The sequence below is a fragment of the Thalassophryne amazonica genome, chromosome 15 (assembly GCF_902500255.1).
Source record: "Thalassophryne amazonica chromosome 15, fThaAma1.1, whole genome shotgun sequence".
In the NCBI taxonomy this organism is placed as follows: Eukaryota; Metazoa; Chordata; class Actinopteri; order Batrachoidiformes; family Batrachoididae; genus Thalassophryne; species Thalassophryne amazonica.
Window position 1 is genome coordinate 48201558 of NC_047117.1, and position 21455 is coordinate 48223012.

The following is a 21455-nucleotide window of genomic DNA, read 5'->3' on the forward strand; positions in this document are numbered from 1 at the left end:
GGAGTGCTTCAGGGTCCGTGCCTCGTGCCGAGTCTGCGGCTGGAGTGCTTCAGGGTCCGTGCCTCGTGCCGAGTCTGCGGCTGGAGTGCTTCAGGGTCCGTGCCTCGTGCCGAGTCTGCGGCTGGAGTGCTTCAGGGTCCGTGCCTCGTGCCGAGTCTGCGGCTGGAGTGCTTCACGCTCCGTGGCTCGTGTTACTATTTACACTGCGTGTGATTCACGCTTTGTCTTTCCATCTGTAACCGTCAGGGCTTGCGTTAGCCATCTGCACGCAGTCCACAATGTTGACAGGGCCTTTGTTGCATGGCTGTAGTACCTGTTTGGCTCCCTTGAGCCCAGATGATGGACATATGTTTTGCCCCTCATGTCTTGGGATCGGACACCTGAGGGAAGCCCTGACTGGCGATGCCTGCCTTAATTGTGCCAGCATGCCACTGGCAGAGAGATCTGCTAGTCCTGCGGCATTGGAAAGTGGAATATCTAGTGCGACTTTGGCCTCCAGCCCCAGGAAGGAACCAAAGCGCCGTAAACGCCCACATACAGGAGCCCCTTCTGCTAAGAAGGTTACTCATGACCATGCTTTGGCGAAAAGGTCGAAACGTTGACTTCTGAGTTTGCTCAGATTAAGTCCTTGCTTCTGAATCTACAGCCTAGGGATGCAGTGACAGTTCCTGTTGTCCCTAATGAGGCTGATCAGACCAGTGTAGTTACTCAGCAGGAGGAAGATGTCGTGTCTATTGCTGCGACTGATTCCTTGTACATGACAAGTGATATAAACTGTGTGGAGGATGAGGATGAAAGGGGTCTTTCTCCAAGCCATTCATTACTGGGCTCTCACACCTCTGAGGCAGAGTCCCTGCCGCAAACCGGACCTGGACTATCCTTTGTCAAGCAAGCTGTTCAGTTGACTTTATCCAGGCTTGGGGTCGACAATCCCCCTGTGGAAACCACCGCTTCAAGTGCCTTTTTCAAAGTCACTCAGAAGCCTGAGTTCAACATTCCAGTTTCACAACCATATATCGAGGAGCTCCACCGATGTTGGGCGGATCCGAAATCATTGACCCATCTATCGCAGGACTGCAGAGCCCTTAGCTCTATGTGTGATTCGGCGCAGTATGGTCTGAACCGTATGCCCGCCGTTGCGAGAAGAAATAAATATGCCAGTGATTAACAACTGCTGAACGTCAAATGGTTTTCATTTGGACGACGTCAAACAGCGACTTTGGTAAATGGAACATAAATAAAACATTTTCCAAAGAGGAATGCCAGCAGAAAGCATCATGGTCTTATAGCTTTGGATGCTCCGCCTCTTTGTCTCAAGTATTACAGTACACCAAACAACAGCACATCTCACGAATGGCCAGCATTATTGCGAACCTGGTTGTGGCTCCAGCTGATGCTGCTCGGCCGGATGCCCGCTGCCCACGACCTCATTGTAGGGTCACTGATGACCTCCTCACCAAAAGCTATGACATAGCTGCTCGCATGGGTCGCCTAGGCCAGTGATTCTCAACCGGGGTGCCGTGATCGATCGTCAGGGGTGCCGTGGGCAATTATCAAATATCACCATTATCGGGTGTATGTGCTGTAATAGTGTGGCAGATGGTGTAATGCTCTTTTATTCCAGTAGACGGCAGCAAAGCGCGCAGTAGCGCTGAGCCGTGTGCCGACAAGGACGCGTGATCACCATTTTAATTCCGGGCAAGTTAGTGATTTGTGTGCATAGAAGTTCACTTAGTCTCGTCAAGAAACAGGTGGAATATGCCGGAAAGCTGCGCATGTTGGCAAAGTCACAAACGGAGGAACACGGAAGACGATATTTCCTTCCATAAGTAAGTGGTTTTGGTTATTGTTGTCACTTTGTCCGTGATATTTGGATGATAAACAGCTGTGTGTCTCCTGCCATACCTGTGTCGCCCGATCACACTGATCATTAATTTCACTTATGTCTAGTTGATATTTTCCACTGCTAGACCAATGTCTAGTTAAAATTCTTGTCGTTAGTGACTAAAAATTGTTCGACAAGACTGGGGAGTTTTTTGTTTTTTTTTGCACCTTAAAATAATGAGATTAATGACCCGCGCCGTGCTGCCACACACACAGAGATGTGCGCACACACACACCGCTGACTTCATGAATGAAACTCGGTCAATAAAGGATAATTGTGTAAAAATATAATATATCTAAATGTATTGTAATGGTTTTAGGAGCCACGCTGCGTTGAACACAGCAGCAGCTCAGCCGAGCAGCGTAGCTTATCAACGCAGAACCGTGTAACTTTCAACACTAATATTTGTGAATGTGTGTGTGTCAGAGTAAGTTTAATACTTTCCTGACATAATTTAATGTAATTTAATTTTACTGGCTCGATATCCAGGACAAAATGGCATTTTAACACGTATTTTGCAAGCATTTTTCTGAGTGTGTTCAGTCGCGAATCTCCATTGAAAATGCATTAACATCCAGGTACTTCGTCAATATTTTGCCTGGTTAGGAGACGTCATGACGCTGTTCATGAAGGGACCTTTTCGTTTACAGCAACATGACTATAGTATACTATGTTACGTCATATCTGTACCGCACGTGTTGCTAACGGGACCTTTTCGTTTACAGCAACATGACTATAGTATACTATGTTACGTCATATCTGTACCGCACGTGTTGCTAACGTGCTAACGCACCGTGTAGAGACAGTCGAGTTAGTGGTGCGTGACACATGACAGTGGTGTGCCGCAGGATTTTGTAAAATGTTGGGGGAGGTGATGGTCTAGTGGTTAAGGTGGAAGATCATGGGTTCAAATCTCTGCCTGAGTGGAAAATCACTAAGGGCCCTTGGGCAAGGCCTTTAATCCCCTATTGCTCCCGGTGTGTAGTGAGCACCTTGTATGGCAGCACCCTGACATCGGGGTGAATGTGAGGCATTATTGTAAAGCGCTTTGAGCGTCTGATACAGATGGAAAAGCGCTATATAAATGCAGTCCATTTACCATTTGTAAATATAAAAAGGGTGCTGTGGCTCAAAAAAGGTTGAAAATCACTGGCCTAGGCAACTCACTGTCCCATTTAGCCCATGCCCTCTCAAAGTCTTTGAGGGAGGCAGAGGTTGATGATGCTAAGCAAAGTCTGGGTGATGCCTCACTCCAAACCTTTGCTTATATGTCCAGAGAGCATGGCAGACTGATGTCAACCCTTACCATCACTAGACGTCAGGTGTGGCTTGCGCAGTCCCCCTGTCCGAATCCTGCAGAGGCACATTCCGTTCGCTGCCGGTTCTTCAAGGCCAAGTATTTGGACCTGCGGCCCAACAAACTTTAGAGCGTGCTGTTGAGGCTAGTAAATCTCGGCAACAGTTGGTTGACCTACACCGGTCTTCCAGACCTCGGCCAGTCAGACGTGCTACAGCTTTTCACTCTACATCCAGGCTTTCGCCGACTCCCAGAGCTGCACCTGCTTTCGCAGTTGAGGGCCAGCTCTCCCAGCGGCCTGCCTTTCGGGAGCCTACGGGCAGACCCCCGAGAACTGAACGGTTTCACAGAGCTTCCAGTAATCGCGCCCAGAGGTCCTCAGGGATGCGAGGCAGAGGTGGTCGGGTCTGACTGCCAACGTTTGGCCCCCAGCCGTTTTTCACGAAGTCAACTCAGCCACTGGGAGGCTCAAGTTCAAGACCCATGGGTCATTTCAACCTTGTTCGAAGGTTACAGAATTCAGTTCAGATGTCGCCCTCCAAAGTTCAATGGGGTGAGGATGACTGTTGTTTCTGACTCGGTGCAGTCTGCCGCCCTACAACGGGAGATTTTGGAACTCCTGGAGAAGGGGGCCATAGAGCCAGTTCACAGTTCAGACCAGCTCAGGGGGTTCTACTCAATTTACTTCCTTGTTCCAAAGAAGGATGGCGGCTTTCGTCCTATCTTCGATCTCCGACGTCTGAATCGTTATATCAAAGTGCTGCAGTTTCACATGCTCCGCACAGTAGACGTCCTTCAAACTATCACACCAGGAGACTGGTTCACAAGGGTCGACTTAAAAGACGCCTATTTCCATGTGCCAGCGGCGCCTCGTCACAGGCAGTTTCTCCGCTTTGCTTTCGAAGGTCAGGCATACCAGTTCAGGGTGCTTCCTTTCAGCCTTTCTCTCACCCCTCGTACATTTACCAGATGTATGGCTGCAGCACTAGCACCACTGCAAGCTCTTGGATTAAGAATCCTACCCTACTTAGACGATTGGCATGTCTGCGCTCCGACTCGGGAGCAGGCATACAACGACACAGCTCTTCTACTGAACCGTGTCTCTCATTTAGGACTCACAGTGAACTTTGCAAAGAGTTCTCTTGTTCCCAGTCAACAAACGACCTTCATCGGCATTGCCATCAACTCCCTGACTATGACTGCATCGCCATCCCCGCAGAAAGTGGACGATGTAATTCGTCTCGTCTCACACATTCAACGGGCTGTGACGCTGCCTTTTGGTTTGCTGCTCCGGTTGATGGGCAGATTTACTGCAATGTCGCTAGTGGTATCTTTGGAACTTCTGTTCTTACGTTCCCTACAGATTTGGATCAACAACCTAGGCCTCAACTCAAAGTTGCATCAGCACAGGCTTGTACGACTCTCCAGCCAGTGCTTTCTGCACCTCAGACCCTGGGGGAACGTGGACTTCATCTGCAAGGGTGTCCCTCTAGGCTCCGTCCCTTCTCGCCGAGAGGTGGTTGTTACAGATGCATCACTCAAAGGTTGGGGGGCCGTGTGGAATCACAGGATGGTGAGGGGTGTCTGGAGTCCCCAGGAGAGACTCCAACACATAAACGTGCTGGAGCTTCGCGCTGTGCGACTGGCTCTCAAGCATTTCCTCCCGGCCCTGAGAGGAAGGCATTTTCTTGTCCGGTCGGACAACACGTCAACAGTCTATCACATAAACCATCAGGGGGGCACCAGGTCCAATCACTCATTGGCAGAAACTGGGAGGCTTCTCTTATGGGCATTGCCTCACCTTCAAAGTGTCAGAGCAGTTCATCTGCCCGGCGTACAGAACAGCGCTGCAGATTTACTCTCAAGACAGAAACCACCACCAGGAGAGTGGAGACTGAACCCGATTGTGGCCCAAATGATCTGGCAGAAGTATGGTGTAGCGGAAGTGGACCTTTTCGCTTCAAGCACCTCGACACATTGCTCACGGTGGTACTCCCTCTTGGAACCAGACAGCCCACTGGGGCAGGATGCATTGGCTCACCCGTGGCCGGATTGCCTCCTTTATACCTTCCCTCCTCTCCCGCTGCTGATGTTGACACTGCACAGGGTAGATCAGAGCAGCCACAGGGTGCTGCTGGTTGCTCCATTCTGGCCGGGGAGGATTTGGTTTCCCATGATTTACAAACTCCTCGAGGGGGAACCTTGGGCTCTCCCGGAGAGGAAGGATTTGTTGTCACAGCTACAGGGGAGGATTTGGCACCCTCACCCAGAACGCCGTCAACTGTATGTGCGGCCGTTGAAGGGCCGGACTCCTTGTTAAGTTCTTGTGACCAGGCTGTTGTTCAGACTATCCTTAATTCACGTGCTGCTTCTACCAGGGCTTTGTATGACAACAGATGGAAGCTGTTTGTGCGGTGGTGTGAGAACCAAAAGTTAGACCCGGAGCGTTGCCTTGTGCCTATTCTCCTCAAATATTTACAAGAACTGCTGGAGAAAGGACTTTCTGTCGCTACCTTGAAGGTTTATGTTGCTGCAATCTCTGCCCGGCACGTCTACGTTGATGGCCGGTCAGTGGGTTCACACCTCTTAGTGTGTCGTTTTTTGAAAGGTGCTCTACGTTTGCGGCCTCCAAGGCTTGCACGTGTACCTTCATGGGACCTTCCTCTAGTCCTGGAGGGTTTAAGCTTATCCCCTTTTGAACCAGTTGAAAGTGCTGATCTTAAATGGGTGTCAGTGAAGACTGCCTTTCTACTTGCACTGTCTTCAGCTAAGCGTGTGGGAGAGCTCCATGCCCTATCAGTCGCTGGTGACTGTTTGCGATGGAATTCTGATGGATCTGGGGTTACGCTGTGGCCTAATCCGTCCTTTTTACCTAAGAGAATTTCAACCTTTCATGTTAACCAGCCAGTTTCCTTGGCTGTGTATGCCCCACATTCTGATCCAGGATTATTTGTTTCAGGTTCCCTGTGTCCTGTCTGAATGTTGAAGCAGTACATTAGTGCGACTGCTGGGATCCGGAAAACGGCTGCCCTGTTTGTGTGTTATGGTGATCACAAAAGAGGCTGTGCTGTCTCAAAGCAGCGACTCTTTGGGTCGTGGATGCCATTTTACAAGTACACAGGTCCAGAGGTTTTCAACCTCCTAAGGTTACGTGCCATTCCACCAGAGGGGTGTCCACCTCCTGGGCTGCACTGAGAGGTGGCCCTTTGAGTGATATTTGTGCTGCTGCTACGTGGGCTTCGTCCTGTACCTTCGCCAGCTATTACAGACTGAATGTGGCTGCTCCTCCTGCGGTGACTTTGGTGGTGTTGTCTACCTTCACTCCCCACTGCTGATGCTAGGTGAGTGTGACTCTTCGTGACCTTGTTGGTATTAAGTCATCCAGGTGCTAAAGCACCGCCCTCTGGCGGTCAGGAGGAATGAAATAGAACGAGAGTTACAAATGTAACTACGGTTCTATGAGTTTCGGATGACCACCAGAGTTGCTTGTCACTCAGAGTCTTGCGAGTTCATTCCAAAAAGAAGCGAGCGCTGGGTGCGTCTGGTATATAAAGACAACCAGTGACATCACCCAGGTCACATCCAATGGCGTGACTTTGTTGGTATATACTCTCGACCTCTGTGCTGCGCACATGTAGTTATCCAGGTGCTAAAGCACCGCCCTCTGGCGGTCATCCAGAATTCATAGAACCATAGTTACATTCGTAACTCTCGTCTTGTACTATCCTGACCACAGGCAGCACAGTGGCTTAGTGGTTAGCACTGTTGCCTCACAGCGAGAAGGTCATGGGATCAGTTCCCACCTGTGGCCTTTCTGTGTGGAGTTTGCATGTTCTCCCCGTGTTTGCGTGGGTTCTCTCTGGGTGCTCCGGCTTTATTAGACAGTTTGTCTAACAAATATATTTATTGTGACAGACGTGTGCACGTGCCATTCCACTGTTTCCATTTCATTCCATCCACTAGTCTAGACGGTGGTGCCTGTCTTTAACATTCCAGTTAGCTTTCCTTTCTTATAACTGAAGATTCACAGTTGGCATTTTCTTCATAGTAAATGATCCAGCCTGTGACATTTTTCATCATTTTTTAGAACTGGTATTTACACATGAATGTCAGTAGTACAACTCACATCTAATGTTTGTCTCAGATCTGGACGCTCTGATTGACAAAACCGAAGGCGAGATTAAGGATCATATCAAGAGTATGGAACGCTGGAAGAACATCGAAAAAGAGCAGAATGATGCAATCAACCATGACACCAAGGAGCTGGAGAAGATGACCAACAGACAGGGCATGCTGCTCAAGAAGAAGGAGGAGTGCATGAAGAAAATCAGAGAGCTCGGCTCGCTGCCTCAGGAGGCTTTTGAAAAATACCAGACCCTCACACTCAAACAGGTGCACAGAGACACACATACTCAGGAAAACACAGCACTGAAGAATTCTGCTGAATAATACCTGATGCAGTAACAGTAAATAAGTAGAGTAGCTGAAGGCCCGTTTTCTGTGCGCTGTCTGTGACTACCTCAGTCGCACCTTATGAGTGTGTAGACACACGCAGGGCCAGTGCCCCTAAGGACTAAGGCCTGAGGATAACTCATCTCACACACACATACACACACACCAGTGACTCAGACATGAGTTTGCTGCTCAGTCTCTAATTTTTGTCAGCCAGCTATTTCTGGGGCAGAAGTGAGTTGAGTGGACTCGGCTGCTTCTCTCTCATTCTCCTTGACGATGCTGAAAATAGCTTCACACTTTCTCACAGATCGTCTTCACGGCTCAGGGGAAGCACTGTGCCACTGACAGAAGGGCCAAGTAACGATTTTCTTCTTCTTGTCCCCCAAGTCATCAGTGATTCATGTGCCTAAATATAAAGTTCAAGTGTGTACTTTGGAGGTACTACACTTGGCTGGCTCCTAAGTAATCAGATCACGATGCCTTCAGACATTAGCTGCGCGTGCATGTGTGCGTGCGTATGTATTCAGTGTTAAAGGACCCTGCACAGGACATGCCTTGTTTCTGTTCAGTGTATTCTGTTCAGAGACTATTAAATTGGTTGGGTGACGTCCTGAACTTGAAATAGCAGCACAAGAGGTGATAAGTGGCAGACCGCTGTAATAACACAGAGGCAGTCAAATTTGTTAAAATGCTGTTGATGTAAGTAATTACTTGGGTTAATTTATTCCTAAGCATATAAAAAAAATGAACATTCTGTTCCTGACCTCAAATAAACTGACTGTAATTAAAGAAATGTCTCATCACTATAGACGAAATGAAACTAACTGTAGCTGAAACTCTAGAATAATAACACCTTCAGATCTGCTTTCTTCTTAGTGTCATAGTTAAGTGATGTAGTGTCCCCCTTTTGTGTGTGTGTATTTGACCCTCTCTTTTGTTAATTCCTCTTCAGTTGTTTCGTAAACTGGAGCAGTGCAACACGGAGCTAAAGAAGTACAGTCACGTCAACAAGAAGGCGCTGGATCAGTTTGTCAACTTCTCTGAACAGAAGGAAAAGCTGATCAAACGTCAGGATGAGCTGGACCGTGGCTACAAATCCATCATGGAGCTGATGAACGTCTTGGAGCTGCGCAAATACGAGGCCATCCAGTTAACTTTTAAACAGGTACACAACACCGTAGACTCTTGCACTGCTGTCTTTTGTTAAAAATTTTGTGAAATTGCTCTTGAGCAAAATGGTGAACATTAAATTGCTCTGTCCTGTCTGTCCTGTGAATTTAATCTGTTACCTGGTTTGCTGTTTGTCACCCACTTTAAAAAATTTTCATACATTAAAAGCAGAAATCGTGATTTGATGGGTTCATTCTCAAGAAAATAAAGGGCTTCATGTCGGTTATTCTGCAAAAATGAAATGATAAAAGAAAAGTAAATCGACTAAGCTTCACAGCCATTTGAAGCTCGACCGCTGTGTAGCTGGTACAAAGCTACGTAAACGACGTCATGTGGCTGTGCCATACAATAGCAGTAAAATGACACCAGGTGTTCTGATCGGTGTGTCTTTTCCATTGACTTTACATTTAATCATTGTATTTATCAAACTGAGACTAATAGTAATGAAAATATTAAGATTATTTTTATTTGGTGTGGAGGTCAATAGATCATTACTAAACTGAAATTATGTGCCTGCTGCTCTCTCCCTCAGGTGTCAAAAAACTTTAGTGAGGTTTTCCAGAAGCTGGTGCCTGGAGGCAAAGCGACGCTGGTAATGAAGAAGGGTGATGCTGAAGGCAGCCAGTCCCAGGATGAGGGTGAGGGGGGTACAGACAGTGAGCGGGGCTCCGGGTCACAGAGCAGCGTTCCATCAGTGGACCAGTTCACTGGAGTCGGCATCCGGGTGAGGAACAGTCTGTTCCTCTGTTTGCTCTCCACACTGTCTCAGGATGCATGCTGATTTCAAATGTTGGTGTAATATGTGATTGTGTGATATGAATTGAGGTGACAGCGGACAACTTTTATTTGGTGTATGTTTTTTTTTGGGGGGGGGGGGTTCTCAAGTAAATTTTTAACATGTCACACACCACTGTTTGCTTTGAGAAATAAATCTACAAAATGATCAGCTGTAGACATGTTTGATCAGCTTTACTCTCATTTAAATTCATATCAGTGATGTGGGTAAATCACTTGATGTTGGGGCTAATAAACTGCTGCCTACATCACTGGACACCCATTATGATTCTTCTCATTTTCCAAAATTAACACGTTGACAGTTTGCTGTGATGAATCATTTTGGGGAAAATGATCTTTTGCAGTGATCACCCATCTGCCTCCAATGGCTGTTGAAGCTTTTTTTTTTTTTTTTTAACACAACACAACACCCTTTATATCTGGAAGTGACCTCTTGTCTGCTCTCTACCTGTGTGTAGGTCTCATTTACAGGGAAACAGGGTGAAATGAGAGAAATGCAGCAGCTCTCTGGAGGTCAGAAGTCCTTGGTGGCTCTGGCCCTGATATTTGCCATCCAGAAATGTGACCCGGCTCCTTTCTACCTGTTTGATGAAATCGACCAGGCTCTTGATGCCCAACACAGGAAGGCTGTCTCAGGTAAAATTCTGTGAGAGTGGGGATGCAGAATTTACAGAACTAGCAAAAGTTTTTGTTTCAGTTTTTGTTAAGTTTGTTTATTGTAATTTATACCATGGTCAGTGAGAAATCCATGTCTAACTGGCGTGCTTTATTTTTGTGTATACGCACACGTAGTTCGGCGATTTAAGTCACTGTTATAATCACTCCGCTCTGGTTGTCACCATAGCAACGCACAGATCAGCTGTGTTTTGACAGGTGAACGACAGAAACGCGATAAAACATGGATTTCCAAGTGAATTTTAATATTTTTGGCCAAAATAAAACGTTTGAGGAATGGAAAGAGGAGGAGAGCAAACGAGAAGAACAGCAAAAGCAACGGCGTAAAGATTTAACATCAGACGAACTGGACAAGATTGAAGACGGGAAAGAAGAAGAGATCCTCGCTCAGTGGCCACAGAGCTCTGCGGCTGCGGTATACCGAGACCCTGCGGCTCTGTGGATTTTTCCACAAGAAGTCTATCCTTGCGGGCTGCAGGAGCGCTCCGCATCAAAACACCGAGCGTAGTCTCTGGACCTGTTGCCAGAGTTGGCCGCAGCTCCACACAGCAGAGGGGGGGGGGATGTGTGAGTGGGCCGCTGCGGCGCTTACTGAGCCCGCAGACTCGGTAAGCGCATCGGAGGCAAAATATCTTGAGACTGGCATAAAATAGTCCCAAATACTTAAGCATTTTTATCAAATTCTGTTAACTTAAATAAATATTTGTGTTAACTCACTGTGTGGGACCATGGTATAAGCAAATTAAACAACTCGAAGCCGTGCATGTTTTAGACTCTGCGTTGTGCATTCAAACCGTATAATGCATGGCTTCTCGTTTAATCCTTACGTATATTGCAGACTCAGCGGGGTGCTCTCAGCAGTAAACCAACAGGAATGCTGAACACTACTGTGGAAGCATGAGTTTCTGTAATCTTTTACTAAGTCAGACTTTCGATAATAATTTATCAACTCTGTGTTTCTCTATTAGTGCAGGTGAATATTGACGAATCTTAAGTACAACTCTGATACTTTTACTGCTTTGCACATAATAAGTCTACCAATGGGGACAGATGTATATTATTTACTGAATCATCACCACGTGTAACTTTGCTAATAAATACTCAGACTGTCACAAAGTTTTCTCATGAAAGTCTCATGAAACGTCTTCAAGTGATTGCTCTAAAATACAGGAAAATGTATTTCACAGCATCAGAAACCTTTCAACTACGAGGGCCTGCCTAGGGCCCGAAATCCCCAGCCTCAGGGTTTACCGTTCCTTGGATTTCTCCATTACTGAATTACTGATTCACATCCCTCTTAATGCTATGTAGCCTTTTTGTAATTCCTTGTTTTTGACAGATTGGTCCAGAAATGCTGTTAACAAATAAAATAAATATTGCTAATAGAAAGAACAATAATTAACATATAAGATGATTTAGGTTGAAAAGAAAAAAAAAAAATAGATACTGTATTAACCATAACGCAAATATAAGCAGTTATAGAAAGAGCCACTTGTCAAGAGTCAGCTGACATGTCAGTCTCATCCGCTGATCTACGTCTGTTTGTTGCACCATTTTTATTTGGCTCCTTTATGCAATTGTGACTTTTTTCCTCTTTCTCTCACTGTGCTATTAATAGTATTATTTATTTGTTTATGTACTATTTATTTCAAATAAAAGCATTTTGCTTCTTTCTTTTCTTTTTTAATTCTTCATAAAATATGTCTTGAAAATGTGGGGAGGGGGGCTTCTTATAAATAGGCTTGTCCTATATTTGAGCCAATTTCTTAATCATTCAGCTGCTGGAGCACTAATCAAAGTTCGATGTGTGGGATTTTATATCAGCCCAGCAGGCATGACCGATGAAAGCTGCCTACATCAAGGTCCGGTGGTCTTATGGTGGACAGTTGGGCAGATGTTACAGTTGAGGTCTCCCAGCACTGTGTCTTCATATAAAAATTCAACCTTAAGAAGTTACAAACTTCACTTTCATTGACACTGTCAGAGATGTTAATTAACCTCTTGGCTGTGAGGTTTGCTGTTTTGCACTGTTTTAAGTCGTGCTCCCAGCGTTTTGTTCTGAACAATATGAAATGGTAGAAACACTTTTGCACACAGTCATCATACAGTAATTACTACTTCTGTTTTACAATACTCGAGTCAAGATTTTCTTTTTATCCCCAGCTGTGCATCTCTAACGCATCATATATATGTGCATTTCCCTTTCAGATATGATTGTTGAGCTAGCAGGCCACGCCCAGTTCATCACCACCACTTTCAGGCCAGAGTTGCTCGAGTCAGCTGACAAGTTCTATGGTGTCAAATTCAGAAACAAGGTAAGAAAGGTCTTGTTTTCCAATGTAGGGCTTTTGTGAAGTGTTTTATCATAGCTCAAGAGCCAATCTCTCTACAATTCCCTAAAAACAGAATTATATGCAACCTTGACTTTGGTCTGGGTGGGTGAAGTGCAAGATTGTAAAAAGACGTGCAGTGTTTTAGCCGTGTGAATTCACCATCTGAACCGTGTCGAATAACCATAGATTTGTTTTGTAATGTCATACCTTTGAGCAGGTACTCCACATTTTGGATCTGTGGTGTAACATGAAACTGAAAACCAGTGCGTGCTTAATCTTAAAGTAGAGCAGAGATTTCACCAAAATTTTGCATGGAAACGGTTCTGCTGTCAGGGATGTATTGGCTCAAATATTAATTGTTAAAAGGGCTGACCTTCAAAATTTTTCATTTCGGAATATTCAGTTCAATTTATTTATTATCAAATCGCAACATAAGTCATCCCAAGGTGCCTCATGAGGGTAAAGTCTAACCTTGCCCACCCTCCTGAACATATACCAATGGGTGACATTGGTAAGGAAACAGGGCTGTGAAAACTCCACGGATCCAAGGAATTCTGCGGATTTCATCATGGGGAGGAAGTGGGGTGTTAGTGTTGCACTCTGTAATCGTGATTGCCACTGAGTTTTTAAAATGCCTATCGCAAAGCGTTGTTCGTTTTTTTTTTTTTCTTTTCATCGTGCACGTTTTATAAGTCCGCAGATACTGATCTGTATAACAAATCTGTGTCCTTGGATCCGAGGAGAGCAATCCCTCTCTCAAAGCATGGCTGTTGTGACAGTTGTCATAAAGCGAGACTGGTTGGTTGCTACGGCGATGCTGTGTGGCTGCTTCAAGCTAAATGGAGCATGTGGACATTGCATACTTTTAAGAGCCATCAAGTTTTTAAAATAAGAATTTTGCAGCATGTCTGAGTCACGGAGCGATGTCGGACAGAGGGAAGATGGCGAGAAACGCGGTTTGAAAAGGTTTAATGAAGACAAGAATCTGTGGAATTGGCGCTGGGTTGAATTTAAAGTTCGTCATGAACACATAAAAGAAATGGGAAAAGCTCACTGCATTTTGTGCCCTCAATAAATGGTAAGATTTTTTTTTTATCTCTGGAAAATAAACATTGCACTGTTCACACAGGATTTCAGACAAGATTATTTGTCTTTTTTAAAGTTATTGTAGATTAGCTCTCATTGGAAAAAAAATACATTGTGGCTTTGAATGAATTTACAGGAATTTACACAAGGATATAAGTGACTTTTTTACTATAAGGTATGTTATTGACATTTTACAATGATTTCCAAAATATTCTACAAGCTTTAGCTGTGGTTTTTGAAATGCTTTAACAGTCCTTTCAGTCTTCCTAAATTTCGTGTAGTTTAATTGTTCTGAGTTAATGCATAATTTGGTTTACAATTAAAAGGAAAATCATTCCAGGTCCCACTTCCATGTCATATTTTGTTATTTCAACATGATCTAGGGTTGAATCTAGGTTGAATCTAGAATCATTTAAATATGCACTTCTTTTGAGATGTTCTTTCTTCCAGGAGATGCTGAAAATGTATCATTAGATACAAAAATAATTTGATTTCTAGGGCCCCACAGGGCCTAAACCCTGGCTCTTGGGGGTGCTTCGCCCCCCAGACCCCTTGCAAATTTTCTTCAGATTTCACAATTTTCATTTCACAGCCCTGAGGCAACACTCCCTCAGGTGTTTTTTGAGGAAGTAACCTAAAGCAGACCAGACTTGGACATGTAACAATGACAAAGATAAAATAACGGAATTCACTCAGTCATCACACACAAACTGAGTTGCATTTTTGATTTTGACAGGATCCAGAAGAGGTCTGAAGGGGCTCAGAATCCTGGCTGACCTGTGTTGTTGTAGTAATAATAATGTAATAACAGTTTTAGGAGTTTTTCTCCTGTGGAGTAACTATGTACTCTTTGAGTTCTGTTTTAAACGATGGACCTACTGAGAACTTCTTTCTGATGTTTATTTTCTTGACGTTTTTAGAGATTCTAATTTCAGTTCAGTTTTTTATTTTTTTTAATTCTCTGTAGATTAAGCCTGTTTCTGCTGAGCTGGTTTTTTGTATGTTATGTAAGAAATGCTTACTCACAGAGGCTAACATTGAATGTGTTGATTGCTCATTAATTGTGTATGTGTGTTTTTCCAGGTGAGTCACATTGACGTAATCACAGCCGAGCAGGCTAAAGACTTTGTGGAGGACGACACCACCCATGGTTGATGGTTTTCTGCTCTTCATCGCCCTCCTCTTCCTCTGTGTTCAGTGTACATTTCACCTCGAATCAATTCACTTTCTTCAGTCTGTTCTTGAAATATTAAACAGGTTTTCATATTCTCCACTTGTGAAGTTAGAGTTAGTCTTCTGTCGTCAGTGCAGCTGAGTGTGAAACGATTGTTTCTGGCTGATGAACCGACGTTAAAAAGAATGTTGAGCACAGGACAACTGTATTTGTGCATGTCATGTTTTTCTGTTTATCAGCAGCAATGCAGTTTTACATTGAAAACATTGGCTTGTAACACTGAAACGTCAGTGTTGATGAAGTCTGACACTTTTTTTTTTAAACGTGTACATCGTTATTGTTACCTTTGGAAACGCATCTGTTTCTGTAACATAATATTTACTCATAGCACACTGTTGGTCTTTATCTGTCATAATCGGCCACTTGGTTACAAGTGTGAGGCTTTTGTTCCCTTTTTTAAAAATGTCACTGTATTGTCATTTTCCGGTTTGATGCTATTTGAAGTTTTTAATTCCAGGAGAGCACATATCTGTTTTGGAAACTGACACAACTTCCTGAATTTGATTACATATTTCTATTTATGGGGGAAAAAAAATACTAATTGTGTCCTCATTTGACTTGAAAGAAAATTAATGCTAAATTTGAATTGGTGGATTGCTTTCAGTTCTCAAACCATTTTTCATTGGTGGATATATTTTTTAGAATTAAACGCTTCCTATATTGGACCTTGTTTCAGTTTGCATCAACTTTTTTAAAGATGTTTTTGTTCATTTCTTTTTTATGTTACTGGAAAAGTGCAAAAATAAGAATAAAGGAAAAACCTTAAAAATGACTGTGGCTTATGTTGGATGTGATGTCTTAAGGCCACTTGGTGGCACTGTATTACTGAGGCCTGATTCTCACACACTGACACTTGTTAATTAGATGAATACAAAATTACGAATTGTTAAAAAATTTAGAGCATAGATTTAAATTGTAAGAGTTGACACAAATAAGTAGATTATTTAGTGGAGGTGCTCTGACTCAGGAAACAGATCTTGTGCTACACAGAATGAGGGTGGCCGCCTTATTTTAGCAGCATGGCTACTCCGGAGATGGTGTACGTCAGAGGGACTGTTCCACTGAGGTCAGAATGTGGCTCTGAATGGTGGATCAGGCTTCCAGAGAAGAACACAAACCGCATTTCTGCTTTTGCTGGCCGACAGATTTGCAGAGGCTCAAAGGCCACAGAAATAACAGCCATTCCCACTGCTTCTCCAGTGTTCTGCTGCACCACCTCTGTAGTTGACATGAAATCACACTTATGAAGTGAAAAAATAGAAATAATCCTCCTCGCCACCTCACTTCTTTGCTCTTATTTCTGTGTAATTGATTGTGGGCAGTACTGAATAAAAATGCAAAGAACATGTTAATATTTTAGATTTTTATGACATTTTACATTTACAGCTTGTCTCGTAATGTAGTCCATACATGTCCCAAATAGCACGTGCACTTAGCCCCGCTGTGTCTGTTCAATGTGAAAATGGTGCTGTTTATATTACCAACAGGTCCATACGTATTTGGATGGTGATATGACATTTGTAGTTTTGCCTCAGTACACCACAGTGAAGAAGAAATGAGAAGCAAGACTATTAAACTTCAGCTTTAATTCAAGGGTCAGGTCAGAGAGCATGCTCTGCTGCCCAGTGCATTACAGTATCATCTTAGATCCTGGATGGCAACCACACAGGCAGGCAGCTGGTCCATCTCCACCTCTAAGTAAAAGTTTACATTTATAGATTAAATTTTCACACCTGTTTGTGGGAGAACTATAGCAGTTCATTAAGTCAGATGTTGCTTTGATTCTCAGCTACACCTGCCTGTGTCAGCGTCCTTTATCAAGACGCTGCCCAAAATTGTACAGAAACATTCTTGTGTAGGATTTGGGGGACAGTTTCTATCTTTGTATCTGTTTAAAAAAAAAAAAAAAAAAATAGCTGCAGTTGCTGAAAATGCCAGATGGTGGCAGGCTATGCAGGAACAACACGCGACGTGTGAAGGCCAAGTAATTTAAAGCTGTTAAAATATTAATGAAAATTTTAGTTGAATTCATCCCAATGCCTGGTGATGGTGCTACATGCAGTATTATCATGAAAACCTCATGTTCTGTCTATTGTATGTGAAACAATGTCTGAAATGAGGGGTTGCAATATAAAAGAAATGACAGGTTAAAAATTAAATACAACTTGAAAAGACACAAAGAAAACAGTACTGAAGATATGCTGACTTTGATTTTTCCCTCTTTTCGTTTTAAATAGTTAAAACTACAAAATGTTCTGAAAGTGGGAAGGCAAGATTGCAAAGCTCAGGCTTTCTCTGGGAGACCGTTTAACATTTATCGGTAAAAGAATAAACGGGTGGGTAGTAAGAACTTGGTGGTGTTGAATTGTGTGAAACCTGCATCAGTTTAGTTTTAAATGGGGAAAAAAATACATGGAATATTTTGTAAACTGAATTTTTATTAATTTGAATATGCTCAGAATATTAGAATATTGTAAAGTTAATTTGAGGCAGTCCCGGCACTAGACAGATGTTGTGTACCTCTCAGTTTTGGTTCGTAACCTTGAAGAAACGATGAAGTTGCACTGGGACTATTACACATTTATTTACAGCACTTCAAAAAGGAACAACCGTCTGGTCTTGTTCATCTCACTCTACTGTGACTGACTGCGCATGAGTCAGCCTTTTACATGCGCCTAGCGCCCCTGCAGGAAACCTTAGTTACTGCAGTCATAGAATGTTCCAGACACTACAGTCTTCACCTATAGATATTAACAGCACTTGCTTTTTTGTGTGTTTTTATATTACACGTGCAGTTCTTTATACACTCTTAATTACACTTTTTTTCACAAATCCAAGCATTGTGGAGGACGCACATTCCTTCTTGGATATTTTGCATGCCGTGTACCCTCCGGATTGTCCACAGCTTGTTCCATTTTCATCAAAACCTGAGGAATATCACTCTGATTATTTTGAGGACCAATGTTATCAGTTCACCTGCAATGTCCTTTGACTCTTTTCCTGCATCATTCATTTCCATGTCAAAATCAAAAACAAAATGATTGTCATCTTCATCATTTGCCACATCAGGATTCACATTCACACTCTTTCTCTTTTCTTCCAATAATTGATTCACGTGTCATTTTAAGCAATATCCATTTACCAACACCAGGTATGTGACCGGACCGGATCTAAAACTTGTGACACCAGAGTTGCCTCAAGGCGCTTCACACAACTAAGGTCTAACCTTACTAACCCCCAGAGCAACAGTGGTAAGGAAAAATTCCTTCAGAGGAAGAAACCTCAAGCAGACCAGACTCAAAGGGGTGACCCTCTGCTTGGGCCATGCTACAGACATAAATTACAGAACAATTCACAGAACAAATTCACAAAACAAATATACAGGAAATGCTGTTGGTGCACAGGGCAGGGGGGTCTCCAGGACAAATACAACTCCCATCTCTGGATGGAGCTGCACCTTAAACAGAGAAAAAAAACAGAATCAGGTATCAGACAAGAAACAGTATAATTTGCCAGCATTAAACAACAACAAAAACAGGAAATACTAAGGTGATCGCCGGCCGCTAGCCCTAAGCTTCACTAAAAGACCCAGAATTTAGGTAAAGTTGAGGCCGTGGCACACCTTACAAAGGAAGATGTCGGACACCAGGGAATGTTCATAATTGGATCTGGTTGTTCATGTGAAGCTGTAAAGGTGTTTTTCACTGCTCATCCATAAAAATGGCAGGCTTATCAGCCTCTGAAGGACAAAATGCCCCATTGTTTTCCTCCAGAAGAATTTCTATGGCCTTGGTGAACATTCGGCTGCCTTCTTATCTTCAACTCCAGTACACATGGACAGAAACTGACTCATTTGACTCACACATGGACAGAGACTGAAAGCATGCTCCCACCTCCCCCTACCCCCCTCCTGTCCTCGTCCCACACCCCTTCCCGGCCGCCGCTCACACCACTCCTTTCCCCCTCTGGGGTGCTGCACAGGTTTAGCTGCTGTAGGTCCCCGTTCCCCCCCCCCCAAGCTGGCGGTGGCGCGACTACATATTGCTGTGGCTCCCCCACACTCACATCACCTCAATTCGGAAAATGGACTGTTTTAAGTTTAGTGCACATAAACAATGTCAAATGTATATGTGTGTTAATTCTGATGTGTGCCATTATTACGGTAAACAAGTAATAATTGTGGATTAATTGCTGTATCTTGTCTGTGGCAAATTGAGTATGGACGTAATGTCGTTGTTGTTGCACTCGCATAATGACAATGACAATAAATCTCATCCATCCATCAATCCTTCTGTCTACAGCCCATAATATATTCAGAAGATTCAGAGAATCTGGAGAACTTTCTCGACACAAGCAGCAAGGCCGAAAATCAACATTGAATGCTCTTGACCTTTGATCCCTCAGGTGGCACTGCATTAAAAACTGACATCATTGTGTAAAGGATCTTACCGCATGGGCTCAGGAACACTTCAGAAAACCATTGTCAGTTAACACAGTTTGTTGCTACATCAGACAGTTCATCTAGTCCTCCTAATAAACGTATTCTGGATTTCACTGAATTGATCATGAAACACACCTATTTTTGCTTTAAAAATGTGTTTTATTTACAAACATGTGGTACAAGCATGGTACCATTTGTGCACCCATCCATCCATCCATCCATCTTCTACCGCTTAGTCCAATTAAGGGTCGCGGGGGGCTGGAGCCTATCCCATCAGTCAAAGGGCGTGAGGCGGGGTACACCCAGGACAGGACGCCAGTCTGCTGCAGGGCCACAAACAGACAAACAAACACAGACACACCCACACGCACACCTAAGGACAATTTAAAGATTCCAATCCACATAACCCGCATGTCTTTGGATGTTGGAGGAAGCCGGAGCACCCGGGAAGAACATGCAAACTCCACACAGAAAGGCCATGGGAATTGAACCCACAACCTCCTCACTGTGAGGCAACAGTGCTAACCACTAATCCACCATGCCGCCCATTTGTGCACCCAATTATGCAAATTTGTATGTTGGATTTTTTAAAAAGAAATTTGATTTCAATCATGAAAAAAATCTGTTCATTCGTAATATTCTTAAATGGTTCATTGGTGATATTTTTTGTGTCTTTAATGGCAGCCCACAAGAGGCCAATGAATTTGTTCATTTGTTGAACAGGTTTGAATCTAGTCTATTTTCCACACCACAACACAGTACTGAACAAATCAGTTTTTTGGATATGCTGGTTATGAAAGTTAATGGTACCATTTTTACTTCATTATACAAGAAGGAGACTGATAGAAATACTTTTCTGTTAGCTTCTATTTTTCACTCTGCATCGCTCAAAAAGGGTCTTCCCAGTTTTACAGACTTAAGCACATCTGCCACTCTGAATAAAATTTCATCGACCAGTCAGGGGAAATGAAAAAAAGATTCACAGAAAGGTGTTACCCATAAACTTGGGTCGAGAAGGGATCTGGTTCTAAAGAAAACATGTTCAGAACTGTTAAAAAAGACTGTTAAACAGAAAAAGGAATTCTCTGTCACCTACATTACACAGTATTCTCCTCACTCTGCTACCACCAAGGCCATTTTTCAAAAAACACTGGCACATCTTGACACCTGATCCTGAGCTCTCTCCAATTTTCAGACACCCTTCCCTTTTTGTGAGTAGGAGGGGTAGGAATCTTTGAAACTACCTTGTTCGTGCCAATGTTACCCCCAAAGTCATATCTATCCAGACTTTACTGGCACCTATTCCCAATGGAAATTACCGGTGCACAATGTAATAATATTTAAAAAAAAAAAATGTATTCAGAATGTAATAACTTGTGCATCCACACATGTGATCTACCTCTTGCGCGGTCCTTGTAGTTTAGCATATGTGGGCAAGACTATAAGACAATTAAAACAAAGAATAAGTGAACACAAAAGCTCAATCTGCAGAAATGACAGGGATTATCCAGAAGCTGTTCATTTCAGTGACGCGCATCACATTGTAAGCACTCTTCGTTTTTGTGGCATTGGACACGTCCCTCCTCCCCCTAGAGGGGAAGACCATGATAAACTTTTGAACAAAAAGAGAGGCCTACTGGATTGAAACAGTACAAACTTTGGCACCTAAGGGATTTAATGATGAACTAATTCTAAACATCTTTCTGACATTTTTCTATTACATTCATTTCCTCTGCCTAAGTTTATATATAGGTATTGAGGCAGGTCTCTTGTTGTGTGTACATATATATATATATATATATATATGTGTGTGTGTGTAAAGAGAGAGAGAGAGAGCTGTCTTATGTATCCATGTCTTTGATGTATACAACACTCTTCACTGTGGTATATAGGTATATATCTATTTTGTATATATTATTGTATTATGTATGAGTTTTATGGATATGGATGTGAATACTGTGAAAGGGTTTTTATGTTTTTTGTGACAACATCCTGTGATGTAACCAGCCACACCCTATTTAAGATGGCTTCTCATTCATAGAAACTGTTTGCCTGATGATAGCCAGTGGCCAGTGAGAATGAGT

General features: G+C 43.4%; 1 protein-coding gene across 1 annotated transcript in view; it reads left to right on the forward strand.

Annotated features, from left to right (window-relative positions):
* The window catches only part of smc3 (structural maintenance of chromosomes 3), a 118006-nt gene extending 102412 nt beyond the window's left edge, over positions 1 to 15594 (forward strand). The window contains exons 24-29 of the mRNA XM_034187548.1: positions 7327 to 7574; positions 8590 to 8802; positions 9340 to 9531; positions 10061 to 10238; positions 12486 to 12592; positions 14780 to 15594. Coding sequence (XP_034043439.1) covers positions 7327 to 7574; positions 8590 to 8802; positions 9340 to 9531; positions 10061 to 10238; positions 12486 to 12592; positions 14780 to 14851 — 1010 coding nt within the window. The 3' untranslated portion in view covers positions 14852 to 15594. The remainder of the gene's footprint in view (positions 1 to 7326; positions 7575 to 8589; positions 8803 to 9339; positions 9532 to 10060; positions 10239 to 12485; positions 12593 to 14779) is intronic.
* Positions 15595 to 21455: the final 5861 nt, after the last annotated feature.